This window comes from Thamnophis elegans, chromosome 8 (genome assembly GCF_009769535.1).
Source record: "Thamnophis elegans isolate rThaEle1 chromosome 8, rThaEle1.pri, whole genome shotgun sequence".
NCBI classification, from domain to species: domain Eukaryota; kingdom Metazoa; phylum Chordata; class Lepidosauria; order Squamata; family Colubridae; genus Thamnophis; species Thamnophis elegans.
The window spans coordinates 64689377-64716460 of NC_045548.1; the positions used below are offsets into that span (position 1 = coordinate 64689377).

Sequence of the window (27084 nt, forward strand, 5' to 3'; positions counted from 1 at the left end):
GAGCTAGGTATGTCTAGCCTATCAAAGAGAAGGATTAGGCGAGACATGATAACTGTCTTCCAGTACTAGAGAGGCTATCACAGAGAAGAGGGGACTGACTTATTCCCCGAAGCACCAGAGGGCAGGACAAGAAGTAATGGGTTGAAGCTTGTTAAAGAAAAATCCACCCTCGAACTAAGGAGGACTTTTCGGACAGTGAGAACAATTGGAATAACTTGCCCCCTGGAGTTGTGAGTGCTCCATTGCCGAAGGTGTTCAAAAACAAACTGGACTGGGACGGTGTAAGCTCCTGCCTTGACCTGGGGGTTGGAAGACCTCCAAGGTCCCTTCCAACTCTGTTATTCTATTCTATTCTAAACTCCTATTTATTATATTTCTGATTCAGGAGACAAAGGAACAATTGGAGATATTGGTGAACAAGGAATGATAGGCAAAATCGGACCAATTGGCAGAAAGGGTAAGTATTAACTGATCACATATCTTCCCTGGAGGGTAAACCTCAGTATAAAATTAAAAATAAACACCTGCTATTTATGTTTCCAAATGAAACTGAAGGCTTTTATTTTCAAAACACAAGTACTGTGTTAACTTATGCTTCCCGTTCCACGGCTACCAACATGAACCCATTCGGACTGTTTTTGGTTATTGTCTATGTTTTTGGAAAAGCTCTTCATAACCACCCATTTCAATTTTCTTCAATAATGTTCTCGGCTGAGTTCATTATAATTTAGAGTCTGCACACTGAAACGCAAGAGCAAAGTACATGGAAGGAGGAGGAAAAAAATAACTAAAGGGCTTCTTTGAAAACAAGCATTTGACACACTTGAGTTCATTTCACCAAAACGCTGAAAAATGTAAAAAGCAGAAGAATGGTCAGCGGGCATCAATGAAGGAAAGACCATCATTGAGTTGCAGTCTCCTCAGTTCCCAATCAAGGATAGGACCCTCTTAGTCTGTGCTGGGACAATTGTAACTCATTAGGGTGCAAATGCAGAAGGTCATAGATTCAAACCCCATCCTTTCCAGTAAGATTAATAAAAGTCTCAGTCAATCTATCCAAATTCCTACATCCCCTTCAGTACATCCCTATCAACCACACATCCTGGAAGCTCCAGGTTCAACTTTATTTTGAAGGCAGCCTTTTTGGGGTGCAAATGGAAAAGGTCATGGATTCAATCCCCGTCCCTTCCAGTAAGATTAATACAAATTCTCAATCTAGCCATGTTTTTGCATCCCTCTTGAACAGCTATCCCCTTCGGTTCATCTTTATCAACTGTTGTTGTTGTTGTTAGTTGTTAAGTCATGTCTGACTCATCGCAACCCCATGGACAATGTTCCTCCAGGCCTTCCTGTCTTCTACCATCCTCTGGAGTCCATTTAAGCTCACGCCTACTGCTTCAGAGACTCCATCCAGCCACCTCATCCTCTGTCGTCCCTTTCTTCTTTTGCCCTCCATCTTTCCCAGCATTTAGGCTTTTCTCCAGTGAGTCCTTCCTTCTCATTAGGTGGCCAAAGTTTCAATGCATGGCTGTGAAAGTTGGACCCTATCAACTACACTTTCTGAAAGCTACATGGCCAACTTTATTTTGAAGGGAACCAAAGTGTGGATATGGGATTTCCTTATGGAAGCAGGAATTTTGGAGTTGACTAGTCATAATGTAGCTCTGTTGGGAGCTTGGCTAATAGGCATTTGGAAATTCATGTTATGAGGTAGGCGGACATTATCAAGTTCACATACACATTCATGAACAACATACACATTTCTATGCAATTCTCAGATGTTTCTAGAATAAAAATGTTCCAGGGGCATTATCTAATTTGGCAACAACCGTTTCCCTTTTCTTTGTATCCAAATATGTGCTTTTTTTTTACTCAGTTGTATATTTTCCAACTGTTCCTTGCAGAACTCTTCTACCTTAGAAATATTGTTGGAAATGCACTACATGTTTGAGATGTCCTCACAGTTTTCCAGGAATATTTACATCCAGGAATTGTAAAAGTCATTCCAAAATTTGATGTTTCGTCCTTGCGAAAATGTCATGGTTGCTTTGGAAGCAAATTTCAGGTTTTTGTTTGTTTAAATGCCCTACCTCTTTTCAGCTTCAGATTCTTCACCAAGTGTGGAAGATATGTAAAATGCAAAGCAGATTGGGGGGGGGGGGGGCAAAAATAAGAATGGAAAGACTGAGTTTGTTACAGAAAACATGCAGATGGAGATGGAGGTGGCAGCCATCACATATATAATCCTTCCTCCCACTGGCTGATTATTCCCTTAACGCTGAATATGGTAGTGAATGCAGAATTATAAACATATGTACTATTTTACACTGTAAAATAGAAATACAGAAGATTGCTTTCTTTCCTTTCCAATTGTTCTATTGAAAATTATCTCTTTTCCTTTCAAAACAGAAGTTCCACTGAGCTTTTTGTCCTGCCAGGGGCTAATAGCAACTAGGGATGGATTGTCATAAAATGCAGCGAGGGAAGGAAAGTTAAACCTCCTGTGTATTGCACCTCCTATATACTGCAATCCCATTTTTTAAAAAATCTTCCACCTTCAGAATTCCCGTTTATTCATACAATAATATCCTTAAGTGCCTCCCAAACCTGCAAAAAAAAAAAATTCCACATTCCAAAAGTGAAATGCATAACCTACCTGCATTAGGTATATTCACTTATTATATCATTCACTCTCTTCAGCTATTGTCCGTCTCAGGTTCTGCTGCAATTTCCTGAAGAAACAAAAGGTACCAGGCACATCCAGCCGCTGAATCTTTAAACTTTTAATGGATCATCTATTAAACTCTGAAGTTTACTATCAGAAACCAAAAGCTTTCAGAGTCTGCCTTGGGAAGTCTACAGTAGACCAAAATAGATTCAATTGTATGCAGTAGGAACTTAATTCAGTGTACAGGATGTCCTTGACCTATGAGCAAAATTGAGCCAAAAATTTCTTTTGCTAAGTTTGTTAAGTGAGTTTTTCCCCATTTTATAAACTTTCTTGCCACAGTTGTTAAATGAATCTGGCTTCCCCATTAACTTTGTTTGCCAGAAGTGATGTCACCCATGAGCTAACACTTCCCATGACCCTTTACATGTAGGATTCACTTTGGCCTAGCCGGGTGACCCACCATAAGTTTTCAGAAGAAAAAAATTCTGGGAAGGACTTCAAGTCCCTCAACGAAGTATTCGGCCCCTTTCCTCGTAGGGAATTCTGCTAAGGTTTTCCTGATCTAAAAAGGTGAAGGACCTCTGCCCCTCTGCGGTGAGTAACAACACCCCCTCTCTTTACGCACAATGGGCCTTTGCTTTTTTCCTTTCACAGGACAAAAGCAACAACAACAATAAAATTTTCATTCACTTTTCCATCCATTTTCACACACACACTCCTTTCCCTAACAGAAGGTTCTGTGCTCTGGCCCGACCCTAACACTTTCCAGGCTCTCTCGGTAAAACACACAGAGGAACCAAGATCCAGCTATGATTGGGAGAAAGATTTCATCATCACTCACACACATGCAGGCGTACACACATTTCCCACGCTTTGCCATGCTTTAAAATTAAATTTTAGAGAATTAAAATTTAGAGGTACTCATCTTCTTTCAAGGCAGCCTTTGAGCTCAAACTCAAAACCCCTTTAAAACCGAGATACAAATGGCTAAGGCCAAGATAAAGTCCACCCACAGACTCAATGAGGTCTGTGCCGGCATGGGAGGCTTACCTGGGCCATATCCATTGGTTAGGCTAGCTTGGAGTCCCATCTGTGGGGTGCCAGTTGATGAAAGAAATGTCCTTCTGGGTTCGGCTCCCAAGTGGGGAAAAAGACACTGGAGACATGGAGGCTGCTTGGAAAGATGGTTTAATGGTGGGCAGGACCACGTGGCTTGAGTCCTGAACAGAAAAGGTGATCACATGCTTCAATGTTGGTGGAGAAAAAGAGAAGGGCCGAGGGAGGGACTTGCAGGGTTTTTTATAACCTGTTCAGTCCCACCTCTCTGTTTCTTGTTCCTGTGTAAGAAATGTATTCTGGTTGGTTGTCAGACTCCCATGGGGCCATGCAGGGGCAACTTTCTAGGCTGTGTTTTGAATCCAGGTTTCTTTGAGTTCTCAGATGCCATGTGGTGAGTTTCTGTGAAAAGCTAATACTACCTTTATTATGTAAAGTGGACTAGCTCAGGCTTTAATGGCTCGTTGACAAAGGGGGTGGGGGCAGGAAGCTGCAGGGAGTTACTTTGTCTTTAAAACATGTTTCTTCCTTTACACATCCAGGGAAATGTAATATTCCGCTTTTTCAATATTTCCTAGGATACTTCATTTTTCTAGCAGAGGGGTGGGTTTTAACTTCCTATGGAAGGTTGCACAAGGTGATCACATACCATATTTTTTGGAGTATAAGATGCACTTCCCCCCGCCCCATAAAAGAGTGTGGAAATGTTGGTGTGTCTTATTCACTGAATACAGCCATTTTTGGCCTCCCGAAGCCCGGCCCCCGCACTCCATTTTTGTGAAAAACTAGCCATTTTTTGCAAAAAAATGAAGGCTTTTTTGCCTTCCCTCAGCCCCCAGCAGCCCCCTGCAGGCTTCAGCAGGGCTGGGGGCAGAAACAGGGGCATTTTTGCCTTGCCCCAGCCCTGCTGAAGCCTGCAGAGGGCTACTGGGGGCTGAGGGAAGGCAAAAACTTTTTTTTTCTTACTTACCTCTTCAAAATCTTGGTGCGTCTTATACACCGGTGCATCTTATAGTCCGAAAAATAAAGTAACCCGAGGACAGTGCAACTGTCATAAATTCCTGCAAATTCCAAAGCACCCGAACCTTGATCGTGTGACCATGGGGATACTGCAACAGTTGCGCGACAAACAGCCAACAGCACCATTTTCCATGCTCTTGTAATTTGTGACGTCACTAAACAAACCGTTGTAAGTCAAGGACTACCTGTATTCTGTAGAACTTAATCTGACGTATGTAAAATTGAACTATTTACCTTGTCCATCCCACTTATGCGCTCTATCCATTTCTCAAGACCTGTTTTGCGAATGTGGCTGTAACTTTCCAGTTGAAGGCAATGTATTTTCTTCTTCATTTAGGTGACAAAGGAGTCAAGGGGGAATCTGGAATCATTGGAGGGAAGGGCAAAGCAGGTACACAATTGTTTGTTCTTCTTTTGCATTCCTGATGCCTTTGTTGTCTTCCAGAGGCAATCAAATTGTAGCCACTGTGTACCTTAGCACGTTGGTCCAGAAGGCAAGGAAGAGGAGGAGTGTTTCATTATCCTAGCATGTCCCATCACCATCACAGCAGATGGCAGTAGCAGCCAAATCTGACTGATCTCAGATAAATTAAACAGAATCAGACCTGACAAGATAGCTCAGACATCCAAGGGGCTGTAGGCTAAACTGAGAATGAAAATCAATGGAAATAAGAAAAAAAAACGATGAAGTGGGCATGATGAAAAATCTCTGGAAGTTCACTGTCGTTATAAGCTTCTGAAATATCAAGGAGTCAGAATCAGAATAGAGCTGGAAGGGAGCTTGGAGGTCTTCTAGTCCAGCCCCCTGCTCAAGCAGGGAATCCTGCACTATTTCAAACAAGTGACTGTCCAGTCTCGTCTTAAAAACCTCCAATGATGAAGCCACCCACGACGTCTGAAGGCAACTTCTGTTCCACTGGTTGATCTTCACCGTCAGGAAGTTTCTCCTCAATTCCAGGCTGCTTCTCTCCATCCGTTGTTTCTTGTCTTGCCTTCTGGTGCTTTGGAAAATAAATTGACCCCCTTCTTTTTGCGGGAGCCTCTCAAATACTGGAATGCCACTATCACGTCCCTGCTAGACTTACTTAACCCTAGACTAGCCAAACCCAAATCCAGCAACTGCTGTTCATGTGTTTTAGTCTCCAGGCCTTCAATCATCTTAATTGCTCTTCTTTGCAATTTTTTTCCCCCAAAGTCTCAACATCTTTTTTGTAAAGTGGTGACTAAAACTGTTTGGGATTAGGTTGGGAAAAGGAGACTTATCTGATCTCTCCTGGAGGCTGTTCCTTTACCCCAAAAAATCAGCCCCTCCTTGTTTCATTTCCTATCCAACCCCCAGAAGACCTCCCCCAAATGTGGGGTCAGAAACAGTTTTCCTCTGTCAGATTTAATTCCCTGCGCTAATTCTGATTAGAGTCGTTAGACAGGCAGTTAGAAGTGCCTGGAAACTACATATAGTCCTCAGGGGGTGGGCTGCTGTGGGATCGCACAGGTTAGGGTGATCCTCTAGCTAGGATTCTGCCCAGTTTGGCAAACCCCCAAATGTCACCCCTGGCTGGCCCCGCCCCTCCCAAGAGTCTCCATGTAGACCATTCATCATGCCAGGTAAGTGCAGGGCCCACGCAGAGGCTTGGGGGAGGGTGGTGGATGGGCCTACTGGAGGTCTAGAGGTTCCGGAAGTCTAGAAACAGGCCTCTTTCCAGCCTTTGGAACCCTGAGGAAGTAGTTTTCGCCCTCCCAGAGCCTCGAGGAGAACCTCCGGAGTCTGCGGAGGACAAAAAACACCCCCGCCATGGTGCAGGAGGTTAAGTAGGCCACGCCCACCCTGGCCACACCCATCCAGCAATGGGGCAGCCCACCCCTGATAGTACTCTATTTATGATTGTTGACTTAGTGACTCTTTGAAGTTACAATAGGCTACCCCAAGAGTATTTACAACTGGGTTATGAAGATCCAATCTCCCAGAAGTCACATGACTGCACTTTATGATGTTTTTGCTTAAAATTGGCATTTACGTCTGATTTTCAGAAAAAACACCCCGTAGCAAACCATTGTTTCACTTAACGACCGCTGCAAAAAAAACCTTGTAAAATAGGGTCGGTCACATAGGTGACTTACTCTACAAATATTACTGGTCCTAGGTTAAGAGCTACCTATGAAAAGCCAATTTTCTGAAAACATTCTTAATAAACAGTGTTTTCTTAAGCTAGAAGTAGGATTGCTATTTTTAAAACAGCCCCATTAAGAGGTAGCCAAGAACTCAGTCTGGATCTCTGAGTCAAATATTGTTTGCCAAGGGATTGTTTGAAGGGAAGGAATAAAGTCTTTCCTGCCCTTTGAAATGGCACAGTCCACTTCAGTCAGAATTATTAGGCCTGCACCAATTAAAATGCCACAGTGAACCAGCCCTGTGCCCTCAGCCATTTTCATTTAATTAAATCTTTATGAAAAATGTAGATTCAAAACGTTTTTAATGTTGCACCTAATCACTGTAGTCACTCAACGTACTTAATGAGGTCAGTTAAAAAACAGAATGTGTGTTCATAGAACAAGATACGGCTGGTTAATTTTAACTTTGGCTTGGTTTTTGTGTCTTCCCAAGGGATGCAAAGCCAGCTGGTTTAGTAAGTTTAGGATTTGATGCAGTCTTTCCCAACCTCAGGCATCTAAAGTTGTGGGGACTTCAACTGGACTACTGTAACGCGTTCTACGTGGGGCTGCCCTTGAAGAGTATTCGGAGACTTCAGCTTGTCCAGAATGCAGCTGCGCGAGCGATCGTGGGTGCACCTCGGTACACCCACATTACACCTATCCTCCGCGAGCTGCACTGGCTGCCTATTGGGCTCCAGACACGCTTCAAGGTGCTAGTCGTTACTTTTAAAGCCCTGCATGGTATTGGACCTGGGTACTTGAGAGACCACCTCCTGCCAATTACCTCCCTACGACCAATTAGATCCCACAGATTAGGCCTCCTCCGAATTCCATCGGCTAGCCAGTGTTGACTGGCAACTCCCTGGGGGAGGGCCTTCTCTGTGGCTGCTCCGGCCCTCTGGAACGATCTCCCCGTTGAGATCCAGACCCTCACCACTCTTCCGGCTTTCCGCAAAGCCTCTAAGACCTGGTTGTTCCGGCAGGCCTGGGGCTGATGAATTTCCAGCCCCACTGGAATTGTTGCGACTGTTGCTTTGTTTTAATTTGTCTCTCTTTTTGTTTTCTTGTTTGTATTCCCCCTTCCCCTCTGCTTGTTAGCCGCCCCGAGTCCCTCATGAATAGGGCAGCATACAAATTGAATAAACATTCAAACATTCAACTCTACTTTTTATGATATTGTTAACTCCCATAAATCTACCAGATTTTTATTTTTAAAAAGCAGATTTTAAAATATATATATATATACAAAATACTTAGTGCATATATAAATGATGTGGTTCATTTGCAAGAGAGATTACCTAGAAATGAACAGCAAGAATTTCAAATATCCCCTCTTACTTCAACATAGGATCAAATTCAACTTCTTTTGGCCTCTTCTACTTTGCAAAATACAAGCAGCAACAGAATTGCCTCTGGGTTTTGTAATAGGTTAGTTCTGGAACTCAAAAGAAGCCCCAGCAGAAGATAATGGCAAACATTTCCACAATACAGAAAGTCTAATTTAGTGATCACAACTGGGACTGGCAAATCGGTCATTAAGCAAAGAGCTCACTAAGTGAAATCGTAATTGTGCTTATGATCTTACTTCAGCTGCCAGGTTTCCAAAAAATATGCCCTAATTGATTCTTGAGTCTCGAGCCAAATTTCAAAAGAAAATTAGTCATCTATTAGGAGCATTTATTTTGGCAAGACCTTTTTGCAGTCAGATCCGAGCCTTATGTGTCATAAATCACATTCCCCAATGAGGTGCACCCCTCCCAGGTCTGCTGTGGTAATCTGAGATCCGCTCTGCCTCTAGTATGCATGGAATGCACTCCCCCCACTTTCCTCACCATGGCAACTTTAGGAGTTGACATCAGCTTTTGTTTGTTTTCCGTACCTGTGAAGGTCATAAATACAAGGACTGGTGTTGCAAATTTGTGGGGGTTTTTTCATCACTGTTGTAAGTTCAAGCAGTTGCTATTCAAGGCAATCACTAAACTAAAACTATCTGCAAGGCCAAGACAATTCCTCCGACATCATCAACTCAACTTAAGGCTTTGTTTATTTTGAGGACAAAAAAATATCTGTATATTTTGAATTATTTGTGAGAAACTGAGATACGTAAATATAATAAATCCTCATCATCGTTTAACGACTCTATAATCCCTTGCGGGGTAGAGTCTGAGCAACTGAATGAAGCTAGCAGAGTGTTTACTGGCCCAGATGCCTTTCTTGTTGCCAATGCGGGGTTTTGTTCAGTGGATATATTCTCATTGTGCCCAGAGAGAGAAATATCTGCCTCCTCCTAGGATTGATCTCACAACCTCCTGATTGTGAGGCGAGAGCTCCCCCTCTAGGCCACCCCACCACTCCTAAACATAATAAATAACTACAGTTAACATATTATTAAGACAGAAGAGGAAATAGATAGGATTAAAATTACTTCTGACACAAATCTCACAGCATCACATTATTCATCTTAATAACTAATGTTTCGATATTTATACTGAGTTAGGTGGTGTCTGTGATTGTGGGAAATATCGCAAAGTTGTCGGACAACTGGACATCAACGTGGCCCGACTCAAAAATTCCATTACCTTCGTAAAGAATGGTAGGTTTCACATCCTTAGCTTTTGTTGGTTTCTCTTAAATTGGGGGTTCACGTGGGACCCCTGGAAGTTGTACAAATTTTGTGTGTACCAATTTTGTGTGAGGGATTTTTTTGTGCCCAACTCCCTCAAAGACTGTGCCATTAAAATTCAGGGGGAAACTGCCAATTTGGGGTGGCATACTGTTTCCTTCTTTCTGATAACAATTTTGACATGAGCCGATAGCAAAGGGATGTGGGTGGACTTCTAACTATAGAAATGGCAGAGTTTGGGGGCAGAATTACTAAAGTAGATTATCAGGGTGCATAAGCCGGAGATGTGCTACAAACTCAAAAACATCTTTCCTGAAGATTAGAAATCCCTTTGGATTATATATAAAGGTTAATTAAAAAAAAGAACCAAGTTAGATACAGTTAAAGTTTTGATTATTAGAGGGGAAATGTTATGATACAGGATATAGTCAAATAAAGGAGGGATAAGAATAACAAAGTATATATAGATATGGGTACAACATAAGGACACTGGATGTAAATTTTAAACAGTGATTTGGAAAGGAGGATTAGAAAACTTTGTTATTAAATATTATGGATATTTAGCTAGAACAGGACATAAGGATTTATTGTTAGTGGAGGATTTTAGAAATAGTAATTGAAAGGCCAGTCTGTGGTAATGTATTAAATCTTGGTATATTTTATGATGAAGGACACTTAAACAATTATAGTCAAATGAAAATGGAGATATGATGATGGTGACATGTATAAATATTTGAGTTAAAATGCTTGAGTTAATATGAATTATGTTTGTTGATTGTGGAAGAGATGCATGGAAGTCTTTTTGTAACCAACTGATACACTTTCTACAGCGTGTAAAGAAGGATGTTGTGCTTGTTTTAAATTAAAAATAAAAAAATATATTAAAAAAAACATATTTCCTGTATCCAAGTTGTGCTTAGCCATCGCCCTAGCATTTAAGATTACATACCGCTCCCATAAAGCTTTACAGCACCCTTTGGGCGGTTTGCAATATAAACACATTATTTGCTTCTTGCCCGCAACAATCTGGATCCTCATTTTACCAACCTCAGAAGGATGGAAGGCTGAGTCAATCTTGAGCCCCATCAGGATCGAACTCCAGGCTGTGGGCAGAGTTAAACTGCAGTACAGGTGGTCGTCAACTTACAACACTTCACTTAGTGACTGTTGGAAGTTACAACAGCACTGAAAAAAAAGGTGACTTATGGCCGTTTTCCACACTCGTGACCATTGCAGCGTTCCCATGGTCACATGATCAGTCTTGGTAACTGACTCATGCAATACTCTAGGGCCACGAAGGCGAACCTATGGCATGTGTGCCACAGATGCCAGACATTGCCCTGTCAGCTCCAGCGCGCATGTGTGCCCTGACCAGCTGATTTCCGGCTGTTTTTCACCCTCCCCAGGCTTCCCTGACAAAAAAACAGCCAATATGCAAGGCTTCTGAAGCCTCTGGAGCAGTGGTTCTCAAACGGTGGGCACAGGGGTCGCCTGAGACCATTGGAAAACACATATTTTTGAAAAACTACGGAAAACATAAAACAATTTTATGTTTGGGGGTCACCACAACATGAGGAACTGTATTAAAGGGTCGCGGCATTGGGAAGGTTGAGAACCACTGCTCTGGAGGGAGAAAAAAACGGCCCAACAGGCAACTCGGAAGTCTGTTCATGAACTTCCAGTTTGTATGTTGGGCCATTTTTCACCCTCCCCAGGCTCCTAGAAAACCTCTGGAGCTTGGGGGAGGCGAAAAACGGACCTACCAGGCCCACCAGAAGTCAGAAAATGGGCCATTTCCAGCCTCCGGAGGGCATCATGGGCAGCGGGGAGGATCATACGTGCATGCACAGGTGCACAGCACATGGGGGACACTGAATTATGGGGGTGGGCACGCGAGGCGTGCTTTTGGCACCCGACGCGAAAAAGGTTCACCATCACTGCTCCCAAAGTAAATTCAATGGGGAAGGCAGATTCACTTAACCATCACGTTACTAACTTAACAACTGCAATGATTCACTTAACAAATGTGACATGAAAAGTCATAACATGGACCAAAACTCACTTATCAAATTTCTTCCTTAGCAACATAACTTTTGCCTCAATTGTGGTCATAAGTTGAGGATTACCTGTACTGCAGTGTAACCACTGCACCACCAGGGGTCTTCCGTGTTTTGTGTTTTATATATAGACATCTGTGTTTATAGACTTAGGCAACCTGAAATGGCTATTGTTTTAAAAAAAAAAACGCGGGGTTTTATTTAACTTTTTATTTCTCTTTCTAAAAGTGTTAGCAGGCATCAGAGAAACAGAAGAGAAATACTACTACATTGTTCAGGAAGAGAAGAACTACAGGGAAGCCCTCGCTCACTGCAGGATTCGAGAAGGAATCTTAGCGATGCCGAAGGATGAAGCCGCTAACACGGTGATTTCAGATTACGTCTCCCAGAGTGGCTTCTTCCGAGTCTTTATAGGCCTGAATGACATAGAGAAGGAAGGCCAGTTCATGTACGCAGACCGTACACCATTGCAAAGCTACAGCAATTGGAAGGAAGGAGCGCCCCAGGACTCTGAAGAGAATGAGGACTGTGTGGAGATGCTCAGCACTGGGAAATGGAATGATACGGAATGCCACCTCACCATGTATTTCGTCTGTGAATTCCCAAAGAGGAGGACATAGGCTGAAGAAGACACCTAAAGTGCACTGTAGAATCGTTCTCTGTCAGCTACCGGGTTTAGGACGATCTCTCCCAGCCTGAGGTCGCTCAGGCTACTTGGACTTCAATTCTCATCATCCTGAACAGGGCTGGGCTTCAAAAATTTCAGCAGCGGGTTCTCTGCCCAGTTGCTGGGTGGGCGTGGCAAGGGTGGGCATGGCCTAGTCGGCCTCCTGCACCACAGAAGAGGGGGGAGTGCATTTTTGTCTTCCCCAGGCCTCTGGCCTCTGGGAGGGAGAAAACTGTTTCCCCTGGGCTCCGGAGGCTCTCCGAAGGCTGGAAACACGCCTGTTTCCGGCCTTCTGGAACTTTTGGGAGGCCTGTTTTTTCCCCTCTCGAGCCTTCATGTAGGCCCTGCACTTACCTCGCATCCAAAACAGGCTGCATGGAGACTTCTGGGATTGGGCGGCCTATAAATCTAATAAATTGAATTGAATTCTAGGGTGGGCAGGGCAGTGTGGGCGGGGCCAGCCGAGGGTGGGATTTGAAGGTTCTCTGAACCAGCCATAATGTTAGCGATAGGTTCTCCCCAACCTGGTCGAACCCGTAGCAGCCAACCTCTGATCCTGACCCCACACAAGTGTAGAAAGATGAGGAGTGGAGTTCAAGGTATAGGGAGGACACCACATTAAGGATGACGGTCCTTTGGAAAGAATCTGGTTCGCAATGAAAGAGAATATCCATAGCTCAGGGTTGAACCGTGGGATCCTTGGTGCCTTATGAGCTTGGTGGTTTGCTTGCAGATGTTTCATTACCCAACTAGGTACCGTGTTCCCCTGAAAATACGACAGGGTTTTATATTTTTTTGACCCAGGAAATATGGCCTTGGGCTTATTAAAAGGGGAGGGCTTATTGTTTTTGGGTTGCCGGACTGCTGCTTCCTTGCGACCGGGCTCCCAAAGAGCCGGGCACAGTCTCAGGGTCGAATGGCTGTGTTGCGCTGTCACAGCAGCAACACATCAGCCATGAGGTGAACACACTCATGAGCAGCCACCCAGCAACCCCCCTTTCCAGCCGGGCACAACGCCGCTGACCGACCTAGCGCTACCCAGAAGGCACCAAGCAACGCGAGCGCCTGTTCACCGCCCTCTGCCTCCCGCAGCTCGGCACCTTCAGAATGCATCTAGGCGAGTAAATGGGGCTCTGCATGGCTGGAGAGGGGGGGTTGCGCAAACGACTTTACCGCTCCCCGCTCGTGCAACTCGCAGGGTCACGATGCCCTTAGCAAACTCTACAGTACCTGCAGAGCCAGGGCATCTCTGGTTACTTTGTAACAAAGTAACTTTGTTGCTTGTATCATTATGATTTATATTGTTTCCTAGTATGATTTGATTGCTTATTTGTACTCTATGACTATCATTAAGTGCTGTACCTTATGATTCACGACGAATGTATCTTTTTTTTTTTTTTGTAGACTGAGAGCATATGCACCAGACAAATTTGTGCATCCAATCACACTTGGCCAGTAAAGAATTCTATTCTATTCTATATATACGTTTGCTTGCTCTCTCTATGCACACATGGATTAATGCATGCTCTCTCGCACATACATACGCCACACAAATACATACAATATATATTAACCATACTGTAGTTTACATCTTCTCTACTCTGCATCATAAATCAACATTATATGGTATGTGTATCCTTTGAGATTAAAGTAAATACATTCAAAATTGGGTTTCCTATCTTATCATTCTGCATGATGAAAAGAATCCTTTGTCAGGTAGAAATTCTTGTCAATTTTATACTTCATGATGTAGCACAAAGTGCCAAGACAAAGCCTTGCGCATCTCCAAAGCTGCGGACCCAAGTGGAGATTTTACGGTGCCTATTTTTCATAAAAAAGGATTTGGTCTTCCTCTTTTCTGAAGCATGTCTGCTTTAATCTAGCACAAAGAGCAATTTCCTCGCTTCTCAGAAGTCTTTGGTTTGCAATCAAGCACAGCCATCCTATTTCGATCACCAGTGTGACAGAACACGCTGGCTCTGTAATTATAAAACACAATTACAATATTATAAGGACTACTGCATTTCAGCAAGTTGTCAGGAAGCAAAACTAGGCAATTCATGCATATGACGTTTGTTAGGCATATTTCAACCAGAGGCCTGCCAGCCATTTGAAAGAGAGGCTTTAATTTAGATTCCTACAATAAGGAGACTTGGATTTTATCAAATTGCCCTGTGATTCTAATCCTCTAGGACAGGTATGGCTAAGATTTTCTGGACCGAGTGCCTGAAGCGTGCATGCACGCCTGAATGCCCAAAATGCAATATGTGTGTGCTCCTGCTTCTGCCCCCCACGCAGGCATGCGCCCCATGCCCTCACCCCAGCACATGCATGCACTCCCCACATGCGGCCACCACCTGCGCAGGCACGCGTGCCCTCCCACATGCGCTCCCCCCCATATGCATACACAGCAGAGACCCGAAGACCATCTGGCTGGCAGGAGGAGCACATACATAAGCAGCGAAGCTGAACTGGTGCTCGCGTGCCCACATAGAGGGTGCTGTGTGCCACCAGTGCAGTGGTGGGATTCAAATAATTTAACAACCGGTTCTCTACCCTAATGACCATCTGGGTAGGTGGAGCTTGGTGGTCATGTGACTGGGTGGGCGTGGCCAACTCAAGATCACTCAGGTCGATGGACGCTTTGCCTTAGCTGTTACAATGTAATAAGGGTTAATCAGAGAGGCAGTTTCTGTAAGCAGGGCAATAAAGATTAGGCTAGAAACAACACCAGAATGTTTCCTTCCTGCCTTCCTTACAGGATTAGCCCTGTAAAGTGGAAAAAAACAAAAGGAGATTTCTTCCAACAACCGGTTCTCTGAAGTACTTAGAAAGTTACCAACCGGTTCTCCCGAATAGGTGCGAACTGGCTGAATCCCACCACTGCACCAGTGGCACACGTACCATAGGTTCACCATCACGGTGCTAGGATAGCAGTTACAGGTTGTCCTTGTTTAGGGATAATTTAGATTGTCTACGGAGATTATCAGTCATTCAAGTCATGGTTGTCCCAAAGGTATTTTTTCAAGAGGCAACTGGACTTCCTTTGTTTTTCCTTGAAGACATTTCACTTCTCATTCAAAAGCTTCTTGGAAGAGAAGTGAAACACCTTCAAGGAAAAAATAAAGGAAGCCCAGTTGCACCTTGAAAAAGCTCCTTTGGGAAGTTACAACAGCGATGAAAAAGTATCTTTGCCACCAATTCTTGCATTTATGACCTTTGCAGGACAGCGAAGCGAAGCGAAAGATCATAAGCACAGTGGTGGTTTCACTTAGCAGCTACTCTGCTTAACAAAGTAACTAAAAGAGGACTGCCTCTAACACCATTCCGACAATGGAACCCACTCCCCCAAGAAATGATGCATTGTCTTTCCTTGAATGCGTTCAAGAGGCTAAGCCATCCTCTTCCTGGAGTGCTTTGATTCGGATTTCTGCACTGTAACAAGGAGTTGGTCCTGATGACATAGGCCAGTGGTCCCGAACCTTTCTGTGGACCCTAACCCTAACCCACTGTTTGTGCAAATGGAGATTTGTTCAGTTGAATACTGCTTTCCTGAAGTCAGGCTCCCAACAAGCTACAGCCCGAGACCCGCAGGGGACCCCCTATGTTGGGGACTCCCAACATAAGCAACCCTCTCCAAATCACATGATTCTATGCCAAAGTACCTCTTGATAATTAGTAATACTAAAAATCCAGCACTGATTACTTAAAGACCAAAATAGGTTCATCTGTACCAAACACTGACCTTTGACCAGGTTCGCCTGGTGCACCAATTGTGACCCTACCTGGATCGGGAGGCCCTTCAGACAGTCACTCACGCCCTTGTGACCTCAAGACTGGATTATTGTAATGCACTCTACATGGGGCTGCCCTTGAAGAGTGTTCGAAGACTCCAATTAGTCCAGAATGCAGCCGCGCGAGCGATTGTGGGTGCACCAAGGTACACCCACATTACACCTATCCTCCGGGAGCTGCACTGGCTACCTATTAGTCTCAGAATCCGCTTCAAGGTGCTGGTCACTACCTATAAAGCCCTAATGGCATCGGACCTGGGTACCTGAGAGACCGCCTCCTGCCGATTACCTCTCTCAGACCAATTAGATCGCACAGGTTAGGTCTCCTCCGGATTCCATCTGCCAGCCAATGTTGGCTGGCGACTCCCCGGGGGAGAGCCTTCTCTGTCGCAGCTCCGGCCCTCTGGAACAAGCTCCCTGTTGAGATCCGGACCCTTACTACCCTCCCGGCCTTCCGCAAAGCCACCAAGTCCTGGCTGTTCCAGCAGGCTGGGGGGAGCTGAGAAGCATCTACCTCCATGGAAATTGTGAATGTTGGTTTTGTTTTTAATATGTTGTCTTTGTCTCGTTTCCCCCTTTCCCTTGTCTTTTGTGAGCCGCCCGGAGTCCTCCGGGAGTGGGCGGCATACAAGACAAATAAATAAATAAATAAATAAATAAATAAATAAATAAATAAATAAATAAATAAAATACATCCTCTAGCATCTGTGAATTTCTGCTCACACACCTGCCCACAAAGCAGATATTTTTTTTTTAAAAAAAAGAATCTCTTTTCCCAACATTCTTATTTATCTTAGAATATAGAATAACAGAGTTGGAAGGGATCTTGTAGGTCATCTAGTCCAATCCCACCGCCCAAGCAGGAGATCCTACACCATTTCTGACCAAAGGCAGTCCAGTCTCTTCTTGAAAGCCTCCAGTGATGAAACTCCCACAACTTCCAAAGGCAACTTCTGTTCTATTGGTTGATTGTTCTCACTGTCAAAAAATTTCTCCTTTAAAATCCCATTGGGGGGGGGGGGCTCTATTTTAAAAGCATAGAAAAAGTTGCATAGGAAACTATAATTTTTTAAAAAAATCAAAAGGGACGGTTCGCTATTCTAACTATCCACTAAATATGAAAAGACTGTGCCGATTTATATTATTTATGTAATGAAGTCAGGACAGAGGGCATTATATTTGCATAATGGTGCTATTATTCAAAGGAAGCACATCAGGGCAACAATGAATTTCTGGATTTTTGGAAACTACCCTGGAACACTTTATTGAGTTGCTTATTTTATTTCAAAAATGTATATTCAAACACCATAACTCTGAATGGATTACAAAAAACCCCAAATAAGCAAAACCATATAGTGTCGTGACCAGTGGCGGGTTGTAGGCGGGTCCCCCCCCCCCCCGGTACGGGCGTACCAGTGCCTGCCAGGAAGACCAGGTACCGTTCTGGTACGGTGTTCTGGAGGGCCCACCCGCCCGAGCTCCTTACCTGTATTTGAGGTCTTCAGCGCTTCCGCGCACAGAGCGTACGGCGCCTGCACAATGCTCCGCCGAGCAGTTGGAGCATTTTGGAGGAGTTGTGGAGGTGTTGCAGAGGCATCACAGGAGGTAAGAACGCATGCACACACTGTGCACGTATGCTACGTACTTGCATGTGAGGGATGCCAGGCCCCGTTGCACTGTACCAGTTGAAATGGGATCCGGAACCCACCACTGGTCATGACCCAGGACACTTTCAGTTTTCACTTGGAAAAGTGCTCCAACTGAACCTGTGAAATGCCAGTTCAGGAGATGCCAAGCCGGAAACCACCTGAGACTCATCAAACACAGGCAACATTCAAACACCTGGAGCAATCAGATGATAACAGACAGTCTTAAAGCCCTTGAACTTGGGGAGTGGAGCAGAGAGCAGAGCAAAGTCACTGAATGAGGCTCCTTTGCAAACAAGGAAGTAACTCTTGATTAAAGACAACTTGCTATAACGTGATTTAAGAAGCAGCCCTGTCTGATTTCCTGCTCGGGTAGGTCATTCTTGTAAAACTCTGACCTTGGATTGACAAACTCTGACAAACCTGACTTGGCTCTCTGAACTTTGGACTGAATTTTGACTACAGTATAGTATTCTTCTCTGTGCTTCTATTGAAAGTGAAACCACTCAGGGAGGCATTTTGCTCCAAAATACTCTATTTACATTCCTTTCCTTGTCAGTGATCTATTCAGCCTTGAGTAAATTGCTATTTTCACCTAGCAACTGAGTGTGTATGAGTTTGGAACCTTAAACAGGTTAGACAGTTCTGATACACTGAAAGCAAGCCCTTGATAGGCAATCAGGGACTTCCCATCATCCTAACCACAGTGCCTGAGTAGCTAACTGGGAGAGGGCTTGTCACATGACCAATTTGAGGAGGGCAAAGGCCAGAATCAGCAGAAGAAGCCACTCCATGAACTCAAGTCAGTGTCTGAACTTGCCTTATGCCATATTTTCCAGACTATAAGAGGCACTCGATTATAAGATGCACCATGATTTTGAAGAGGTAAATTTTTTAAAAAGTTTTTGCACTCTGCAGGGCTCCAAAACCCTCTGCACGCCTCATTTTTTGCAAAAACAAAAATGGGGGCTGTGGGGGCAAAAACAAGCAGAAAATAACCTGTTTTTCACAAAAACAGGCCGCTTTTTGCAAAAAAAAAAGGAGGGGCATGAAGAAAAAAGGGTTTTTTTGGTAGGCCAAAAATACTTATTCTGTGTATAAGACGGCCCCAGATTTTCACCCTCTTTTTTGGGGGGGGAGGTGCATCTTATACTCCAGAAAATATGTAATTCATAAGCCATAAGGAAGATACAGTCTGTATTCATTAGGAAGATGAAGAAAGAGCCTATCATAAATCCCCCAAGTCAGACACTATCATCTCACATACTCCAAGGAGTAGCATACAGGTAGTCCATAACTAGCAACCATTCATTTAGTGACGGTACAAATGTACACCACCACTGGAAAAAGTGACATGGCAGCATCCTCATGGTTGCATGATCTTAGTAACTGACATATCACAGTTGCACTGTCCTGGGGTCATGTGACCACCATCTGTAACTTTCCCAGCTGCCTTTCGACAAGCAAAGTCAATGAAGGAAGCTAGGTTTAAGCCCATTTCTGGCAAAAAAAAAACACCCCAACATAATCATGTTCACGTGACTTTGGGATGTTGCAAATGGTCATAAATGCAAGCTGTTGCCGAGCACCCAAGGGGTGATCATGTCACGAGTTTGTGGGGCATCAAAACTACAAATCTAACCTGCAAGTTCCTGTTTTGGAGTTTGTTGTAACTTTAAACACCGCTAAGCAACCAGTTGTAAGTTGAGGACTACCTGCACATACCTTGTATACAGTAGTGGGATTCAAAAAAAATTTACTACAAGTTCTGTGGGTGCAGCTTGATGAGTGTGTCATGGCTTGGTGGGCATGGCATGGCTTGGGGGTGTGGCAGGGAAAGGATACTGTAAAATCCCCATTTCCTCCCGATCAGCTGAGACTCGGGAGGCAGAGAATAGATGGAGGTGGCACCAGCCAGAGGTGGTATTTACCAGTTCTCTGAACTACTCAAAATTTCACCTACCATTTCACTAGAACTGGTCAGAACCTGCTGAATACCACCTCTGCATACCTTGTATTTATTTATTTTTATGCAGGAAACGTACTGTTCTAAGTTGCTGAGTTTCCTTGTCAGTCTTCCTGTAAATAAATTTACTTTTTTGGCCATCTGAAGAGACTTGATTGTAGATCTTGGATTTAACCCTGCAGATGCCACATATAACTGAATAGATTACACAATAGTATTACAGTGGGGAAGAATTAGAAAACACCCATATACCTACACACCCCTCTCTTGCCTTCCCTTTCTTGCTCATTCTCTAGAGTACAATATACTCAAATATTTTGAAGAACATTCAATGATTGCTCAGGTTAAAACTTGCATTAGCATTGAGTGGTTCCATAGCTTGATGTTACCTATAGTTCACTTATCTGAAAAAGAGATGAACCATGGCAAAAGATTATATCCACATGTACAAGCATAGCATTGAAAATGGTGGGCATTCCCCCCCCCCCCCGCATTGAGTGCAAGTATGTCTCTTTCATTCAGGTTTTGGTTCTGCTCCACTTTCAGAGAGCCCCAAACTATTTATCCAGCTTGAAAGTTTCACCACACAGCTCCGAAGCCAACGTTTTACTCATTAAAAAGGGTGGAGTTCATCATAACAAGTATAGTCCTGTTGAGCAGAGAATAACATAGCAGGAAGCGGAGAAATCTTATGAATAACATAGCAGGAAGGAGAAATCTTATGAAGTCTTGCAGGATATGGTCTATGTCTTTAAAGGCACTGCCCATGCTTGGTAATGATTCAGCAGGGAAGCTTAGGGTTAATTTCAAGCCCAATTCCCCAAGGCTACAACCACACAACAATGGGCCCAGTCTAGATTTTAAAACCCAGCTGAAGCTGATGGGATAATTAAAAGCTAGCTTCCAAATTGGTTTGCAGACATTTTATTATCCGACTAGGTGACAACATCAGTGCCTGGTCAGTTCTCTTCTATTGGATTCTGAGAACGTTTCGGATTGCATTTATTACTATAAAAGTATATTTAAAAAGAATGAAGGATGCAAACCAGCGTCTGCATTTCCTGCGTCGGATGAGGAGAGCACATCTGTCTCCTTCTGTCCTGGCCACTTTTTTACAAAGGCACGACTGAGAGCATTTTAACAAACTTAGCATCACTGTTTGGTTTGGGGGCAGCAGTGCCTTAGATAGAAAGCCCATACAGAGAGTGGTAAGGACAGCCGAGAAGATTATAGGAAGCTCTCTTCCTGTTATTCAGGATACTGCTTATAAGCACTGTGTGCTTAGAGCTCAAGGCATTGTTAGAGACTCCAAATGCCCACTTCATGGTCTGTTTCTGTTGCTCCCCTGTGAGAGGAGGTTTCATAGTATCTACAGCAAGATTCCGTAACAGCTTTGTTCCCTATGCCATCCGTTTGGTAAACTCACAAGATTCGTTTTTCTCACTATGTGGATGTATACATCCGAACTAGATATATGTAGGTATATGCATATTTGTTTATTTGTTTATTTTGTTTTGTTTACGTAGTGTATATTGGAGGTGGTAACCCTTTGAGAGCTGCATGCAACAAAATTTCATTTTAATATATGTTGATTAGTGTGCATTCAAAGTAACAGTAAAGTTATTCTAAGTTTAAGTCTAAGTCTAAGTACGGTTCTTTTTTCCATATTTTTTCCACGATAAAAAAATTATCGTGTTAACAAGTCATTTCTTTAATAAGATGTTGAATATTTCAAGGGGTAACAAATTCTACATTTTCAATTTACAGGATCTACATATTTTGACCCAAATCCCACTAGAATAATAGAATTCAGTTGTAAGCCTACAGCATTACTTCTGGTTTCATGTACTTAGTTTTTTAAAAAGAGGAATTGATTTTAAGATGACAAGTTTCAACTCCTTCTAGGTGATGCATGACTTTTACTCCTCCACAAGAAGGAAACAAGCAATCCAGAAGAATGCAGATAAACTGGCTTACACTTTGACAAAGGAATTGCAAAAAAAATCAAACCTGCTTGCTTTCTTTAAAGGATCCTTGATCAAATGTTTTGGATTGTTAATCCCATTTATATCAGAGGAAGAGCAGAGAAGCTGATAGTCTGAACTCATTTTCTGTATCGTAAATAAAGAGAAGGACTAGGAATGAATAGCAGTCTTCCAATATCTAAGGGTATCGACAAAGAAGAGGTGGTTAACCTATTCTCCAAAGCACCTGAAGTCAGCAAAAGAAGCAATGGATGAAAAATAATCAAGGAGAGAAGTAAACCTAGAACTAAAAAAAAGTTTCCTGACTCTGAGAATAATTACAGTGGAATGGTTTGCTTCCAGAAATCTTAGGTTCTTCTAGAGCAGAAAATGAAGCTTCCTTTTCACTGGCAGAGGGCTCGGCCCACCACAGACACTCCTGACACAAGTGATGTCGAACTGGCCATGCCCACCCTGGCCACGCCCCCACCCCAGCCCTCCCGAGGTCAAACACAACCTTGATGCAGCCTCAATGAAATTGAATTTGACGTCCCTGTTCTATAGTAGTGGTCACCAACTAGTGGTCCATGGACCACCGATGGCCCGTGAGAAAATTTTGGTGGTCTGCAGAAAAATTATTGGCACTTTTTATATTGCACTAAATCAGGGGGTCCTCAAACTACGGCCCCTGGGCCAGATACATGCAATGAACGTTTGTGTTGCTGCTGGGAGTCTTCCCCTTCAGGGTCTTTTTGTGTGGGTCGGAGGGGGACAGAAATTCCGACTTGGGGCCTGCTTCAGCCTCCTGGTGTGGGACGCTGGGCAAAAGCGGGAGAGAAGCGCTGCTGGTGGTGAAGAACCAAGGGCCTTATTCCAATGGGACTGCATCATGGCCTGGATCTGGCTGATCATCTCAGCTTGCTGAGCCTCCAGGCACAGGTACCTGGCCTTGCACTCCCGCCGGTCTTCCCTCTGCTTGGAAAGCCTACGCTCATAGTCCTCAATGAGGCGTTTCTGCTGAGCCTCCTTCTCAGTCAGATCCAATTTGAACTGAGCCAGGTGTTTTGCCAACTCTTCCTTGTGGTGGCTGCTTAGCTCCAACAACTGTTTCCCCCACCTGGACTCTAAGGAGTCCAGGTGGGGAGGTGAGGAGTAGCTGGCAGGAGGGGCAAGTAGAGGCTGGCAAGGTGCCCCTCAACATGAGTGACATTGAGTTGACCATGCCCACCCAGTCACATGACCACCTAGCCACACCCACCCAGCCAGTCAATAAACAGATTATATTAGTAGTCCGCAGGATTTAAAATTATGAATTTAGTGGTCCCTGAGGTCCAAAAGTTTGGGGGTCCATGTTCTAGAGTTTTCAAGAAGAAAAAACAATTTGTCCGGAATGGTATAGGGTCCCCTGATCAAGTTGATGATTGAATTAGGAGGCCTCCAAGTCCCTATACCCGTGATGGCAAACCTATGGCAGCAGGCCATAAGGGGCACGCAGAGCCCTCTCTGCAGGCAAGCGAGCCATCGCCCCAGCACAGCTCCACCACACATGTACGTGTGCCTTCCACCAGCCAGCTGATTTTCAGGTCTCTGCCATGCATGCACGGGGGACAAGGCACATGTGGGAGCCGTGCACACATGCGTGGGGGTTGTGCGTGCATGTGAGGGTGGCCATGGGGGAGAGTGGGGGGGGGGGGTCATGCACACATGTGCAGGGGGTGGAGTGTGTGTATCACATGCACATTGCATTATGGGGGTGGGCACGCATGCATGCTATCGGCACATGGCGACAAAAAGATTAGCCATCTCTGCCTTGCTCTGTGTAAATGTAGGAATACAAATGAGTCTAAAATCTGGAACGGATTGCTTTACTTTACCGAAAATATTGGACACTCTCTCAACCATTCTGAAATTGATGGGGATTGGAAACAACAGTCTGGGCTACAGAGAACATATTTCAAGTTTAGAGCACGCCCAGGAGGGACAGAGCAGTTTCGATCACTCCCAGAAAATCTGCAGTAGCTCTATGTTATGGAGTGCTCCCAACTCAAAGCAGAACGTCCCAGACTTAAATGCTTGAAAATTCTGCCCACCACCATGCAAAGCCAGGTTAAGGCATCACGCTGGAACATTGGGAAGCCAAGAGTTCTAGTCCAACTTAGGCACACAAAACCGGTTTAGCGATCTTGGCCCAATACAGGTAACTATCAACTTAACCACCGTATTGGAGCCTTTTAAGTCCTAGTGGTCATTAAGCAATTCACCTGGTGTCCAGGCCTGATTTTACTATCTTTTTTTGCAGCAGAAGTTAAGCAAATGCCACAGTCGTTAAATGAATCTGTTGCTTTCAATGGTGATTTTTGTTGGAAACTAGAAAAGAAATGCGAAAAATCATGTTCATATGGCCATAGGATCAGAGATGGGCTACTGGGGCTTCGCACGGGTTTGGGCGATCCTCTAGCAAAGATTCTGCATGGTTCGGGGAACCCCCAAATTCCACTCCTGGCTGGCCCTGCCCACCTTGTCCACCCCGCCCCGCCCCGCCCCTCCCAGGAGTCTCAACATGGCCCATTTATAAGTGCAGGGCCCACACGGAGGCTCGGGGAGGGTGGAAACAGGCCTACCAGAGATTCTGGCCTCCAGAGGGTCTCGGGAGTCTGGGGGAAGCAGTTTTTGCCTTCCCAGAGACTCAAGGAAAGCCTCTGGAGCCTGGCGAGGGTGAAAAACACCCCCCCCCCGGGCCGTGGTGCAGGAGCCGACTAGGCCATGCCCACCCAGCAACGAAGCAGAGAACCCGTTGCTGTAATTTTTGAAGGCCACCCCTGCATAGGATTCTGCAAACAGCCATAAATGTGAGCCGGTTCCCAAGCATGCAAACTGCAATCATGTGATGAAAGGAGTACAGTTGTCGGAACTCTGGAATTACTTTATTCGGAAGTCTGTTATAACTTTGAATAGTCGCTAAATGACTTGTTGTTAAGCAAGAACTACTGCAATTCTCAGCTCTAAAAAGGTGGCAAAACCACTTCTGAAATTTGCCAAGAAAATTACAGGGCTCTGTCTAGGAAGTCATCAAGAGTGAACACTGATTCAAAAGACACATGGAAGAAAGCCCACCACTATAACGAATGTTTAATGAAAAGAAGGACATGATGGGGGTGACATGATAAGAGTCTTCCGATATCTAAAGGGTTGCCACAAAGAAGAAGGAGGGGGGGTCAACCTATTCTCCAAAGCACCTCAAGGCAGAACAAGAAGCAATGGATAGAAACTAACCAAGGAGAGAAGCAACCTAGAACTAAAGAGAAACTTCCTGACAGTAAGAACAATCAGTGGAATGACTTGCCTCCAGAAGTGGTGGGTGCACCATCACTGGAGGTTTTGAAGAAGAAATAGGACAGCCATTTGTCTAAAATGATATAGGTTTCCTGCTTGATTGGGGAGTTAGACTAGATGACTTCCAAGGTCCCTCCCAACTCTGTTATTCTGCTATAATCATATTGTGTGGCTATAGCTCCAGATGTGGTTGAATAACCAGTTTTTAAAAATCTATTTAAGCTGTTGATTGTGCGTTCTGGGAGGTTGTGCCAAAGGCCAAGGGATACTTTTTTTTGTCAAGTCTGAGACACTGTCCAAAACAATATTGGAGAGGGCTAGATTTAAATTGCCATTCTGCCATGTAGTTCAATGGATGCGTGTAGGCCCCTTATATTGACCAATCTCCCGCACAGTATTGTTATGTGGAGAAAGAACTGGGTTTTGGGAGACCCAGGATATACCTCTTGAAGACAAACTGGGCGTAATATGCATATAACTAAACAAGGAGAACTATGCTGGAGAAATTTGATTACGAGTGCCACAATATATGGAGCCAACGTTGGTCATTCTGCTAGCTGAACCTCAGTTTTTATTTCCGTTCAAGATTCAAATATGAAAGCAACATTAGTAAGTTAATTTTTCATCAGAGGTTTACAGACACCAGATCTGGCATAACTCGCTGGTAAGATATAATAGCAGATGATTTCTGTGCAACATCACAGGCTGTGATAGCACACCATTATCACAGGATGGAACTCCTCCTTGGATAGAAACCAAGAAAATCAAATGTTCTGTTTGTTTAAGCAGCTAAAAATTACACCCTGAGCTAGCAAGAACGAACATTCCTGATCTACTCTATGCATATTTTGTGTAGGGTTAAATATGCAGTACACAAATAAGATAAAAAGTTAGTTGGTTCCTCAGGAGTTTCTGTAATTCTAATGGTGATGTCTACTCATTGCATATATATTTTATTTTTAATTAGTTGGCTGTCAGGGATGAGGGGGGGGGGATGAGTGGGAGGGAGAAAAATGCTAAGATTGACTAAGCAGCCATTAAACTTCATCCTTACATGACCCTCCTTTCCATGTGTACCTGTGGCACAACAGTGAAATTACACAACCGCAAATCAAAAGACAAGAAACAGACTCTGCAGCACGTAACAACTGATCATAAGAAAGTGTGTTTCTAAAGTATTACCCAAGCTACCTCAGAGAGGTTTTATAACCTAAAGGTGCCTCAGAACTTGGTTGTGCCATTAAGCTGAGGACCCAGAGGGATTATTGATGATTCTCCTATGATTAATCTTCTTGCCTAAATATTTATTTTCAACTTTATCTTATAGTTTTTAATATGTTTATAACAATATTGTTTTACTATTTATTAATTTAACCGGGGTTTTTTTTAGCTTTGCTGTACGCTGAGAGTCACTGGTCTGTGAGATTGGGCAGGTATATAAAATTGACAAATAAATAAATAATGGGATTAAAATAGGAAAAGGAGATTACAGAGTGCTTGGTTTTGGGATTCAAGATGGGATGGTCTAACGCAGGGGTGTCAAACTCAATTTCATTGAGGGCTGTATTAGGGCTGTGCCAGAGGTGAGTTCCTACCAGTTCACACCAGTTCAGTAGAACCGGTTCGTCAAATCTACCGAACCGGTTAGAAGAGGTTCTACCAGTGGATCTGGAAAGCAGGCCACACCTACAGAAGAGGTTCCAAAATTTTTTGAAACCCACCACTGGGCTGTGCTTGACCTGGGGGGGGGGGCAGCTCAACATCACTTGTGTCGGGAGCACCTGTGGTGGTCCGAGCATTCTGCCAAGTGAAAATGGGCTCCTGAGCTCCGTTTTTGGCTGAGACTGCCTCCTGCAACCCTCTGCCAGTGAAAACAGAGCTCGAGAGGGACACACACAGCCCTCCCGAGCTCCGTTTGCACTGGCGGAGGCACTGCGGACCGGTCCTTCACTGTTTCCAGGGCAGCCTCGCAGGCCTAACCTAATCAGCCTGGATCCAGCCCATGAGCCTTGAGTTTGACACCCCTGATCTAACTCCATGGCTCCTGATCTCAGATACTTAAGAGACCAAATGTCCTTAATGACCTAGATCTGTGTTTTTGCTTGAAAACTCACAAACGTTAGTATCCCTGTTCTA

General features: G+C 44.1%; 1 protein-coding gene and 1 long non-coding RNA gene across 3 annotated transcripts in view; one reads left to right on the forward strand and one right to left on the reverse strand.

Annotated features, from left to right (window-relative positions):
* The window catches only part of COLEC10 (collectin subfamily member 10), a 31338-nt gene extending 18970 nt beyond the window's left edge, over positions 1-12368 (forward strand). The window contains exons 3-6 of the mRNA XM_032222605.1: positions 386-457; positions 5085-5138; positions 9396-9491; positions 11807-12368. Of these exons, the coding sequence (XP_032078496.1) occupies positions 386-457; positions 5085-5138; positions 9396-9491; positions 11807-12198 (614 nt within the window). The 3' untranslated portion in view covers positions 12199-12368. The remainder of the gene's footprint in view (positions 1-385; positions 458-5084; positions 5139-9395; positions 9492-11806) is intronic.
* Positions 1-27084, reverse strand: part of LOC116512240 — a 62041-nt gene that overhangs the window by 25845 nt on the left and 9112 nt on the right. The window lies entirely within an intron of this gene.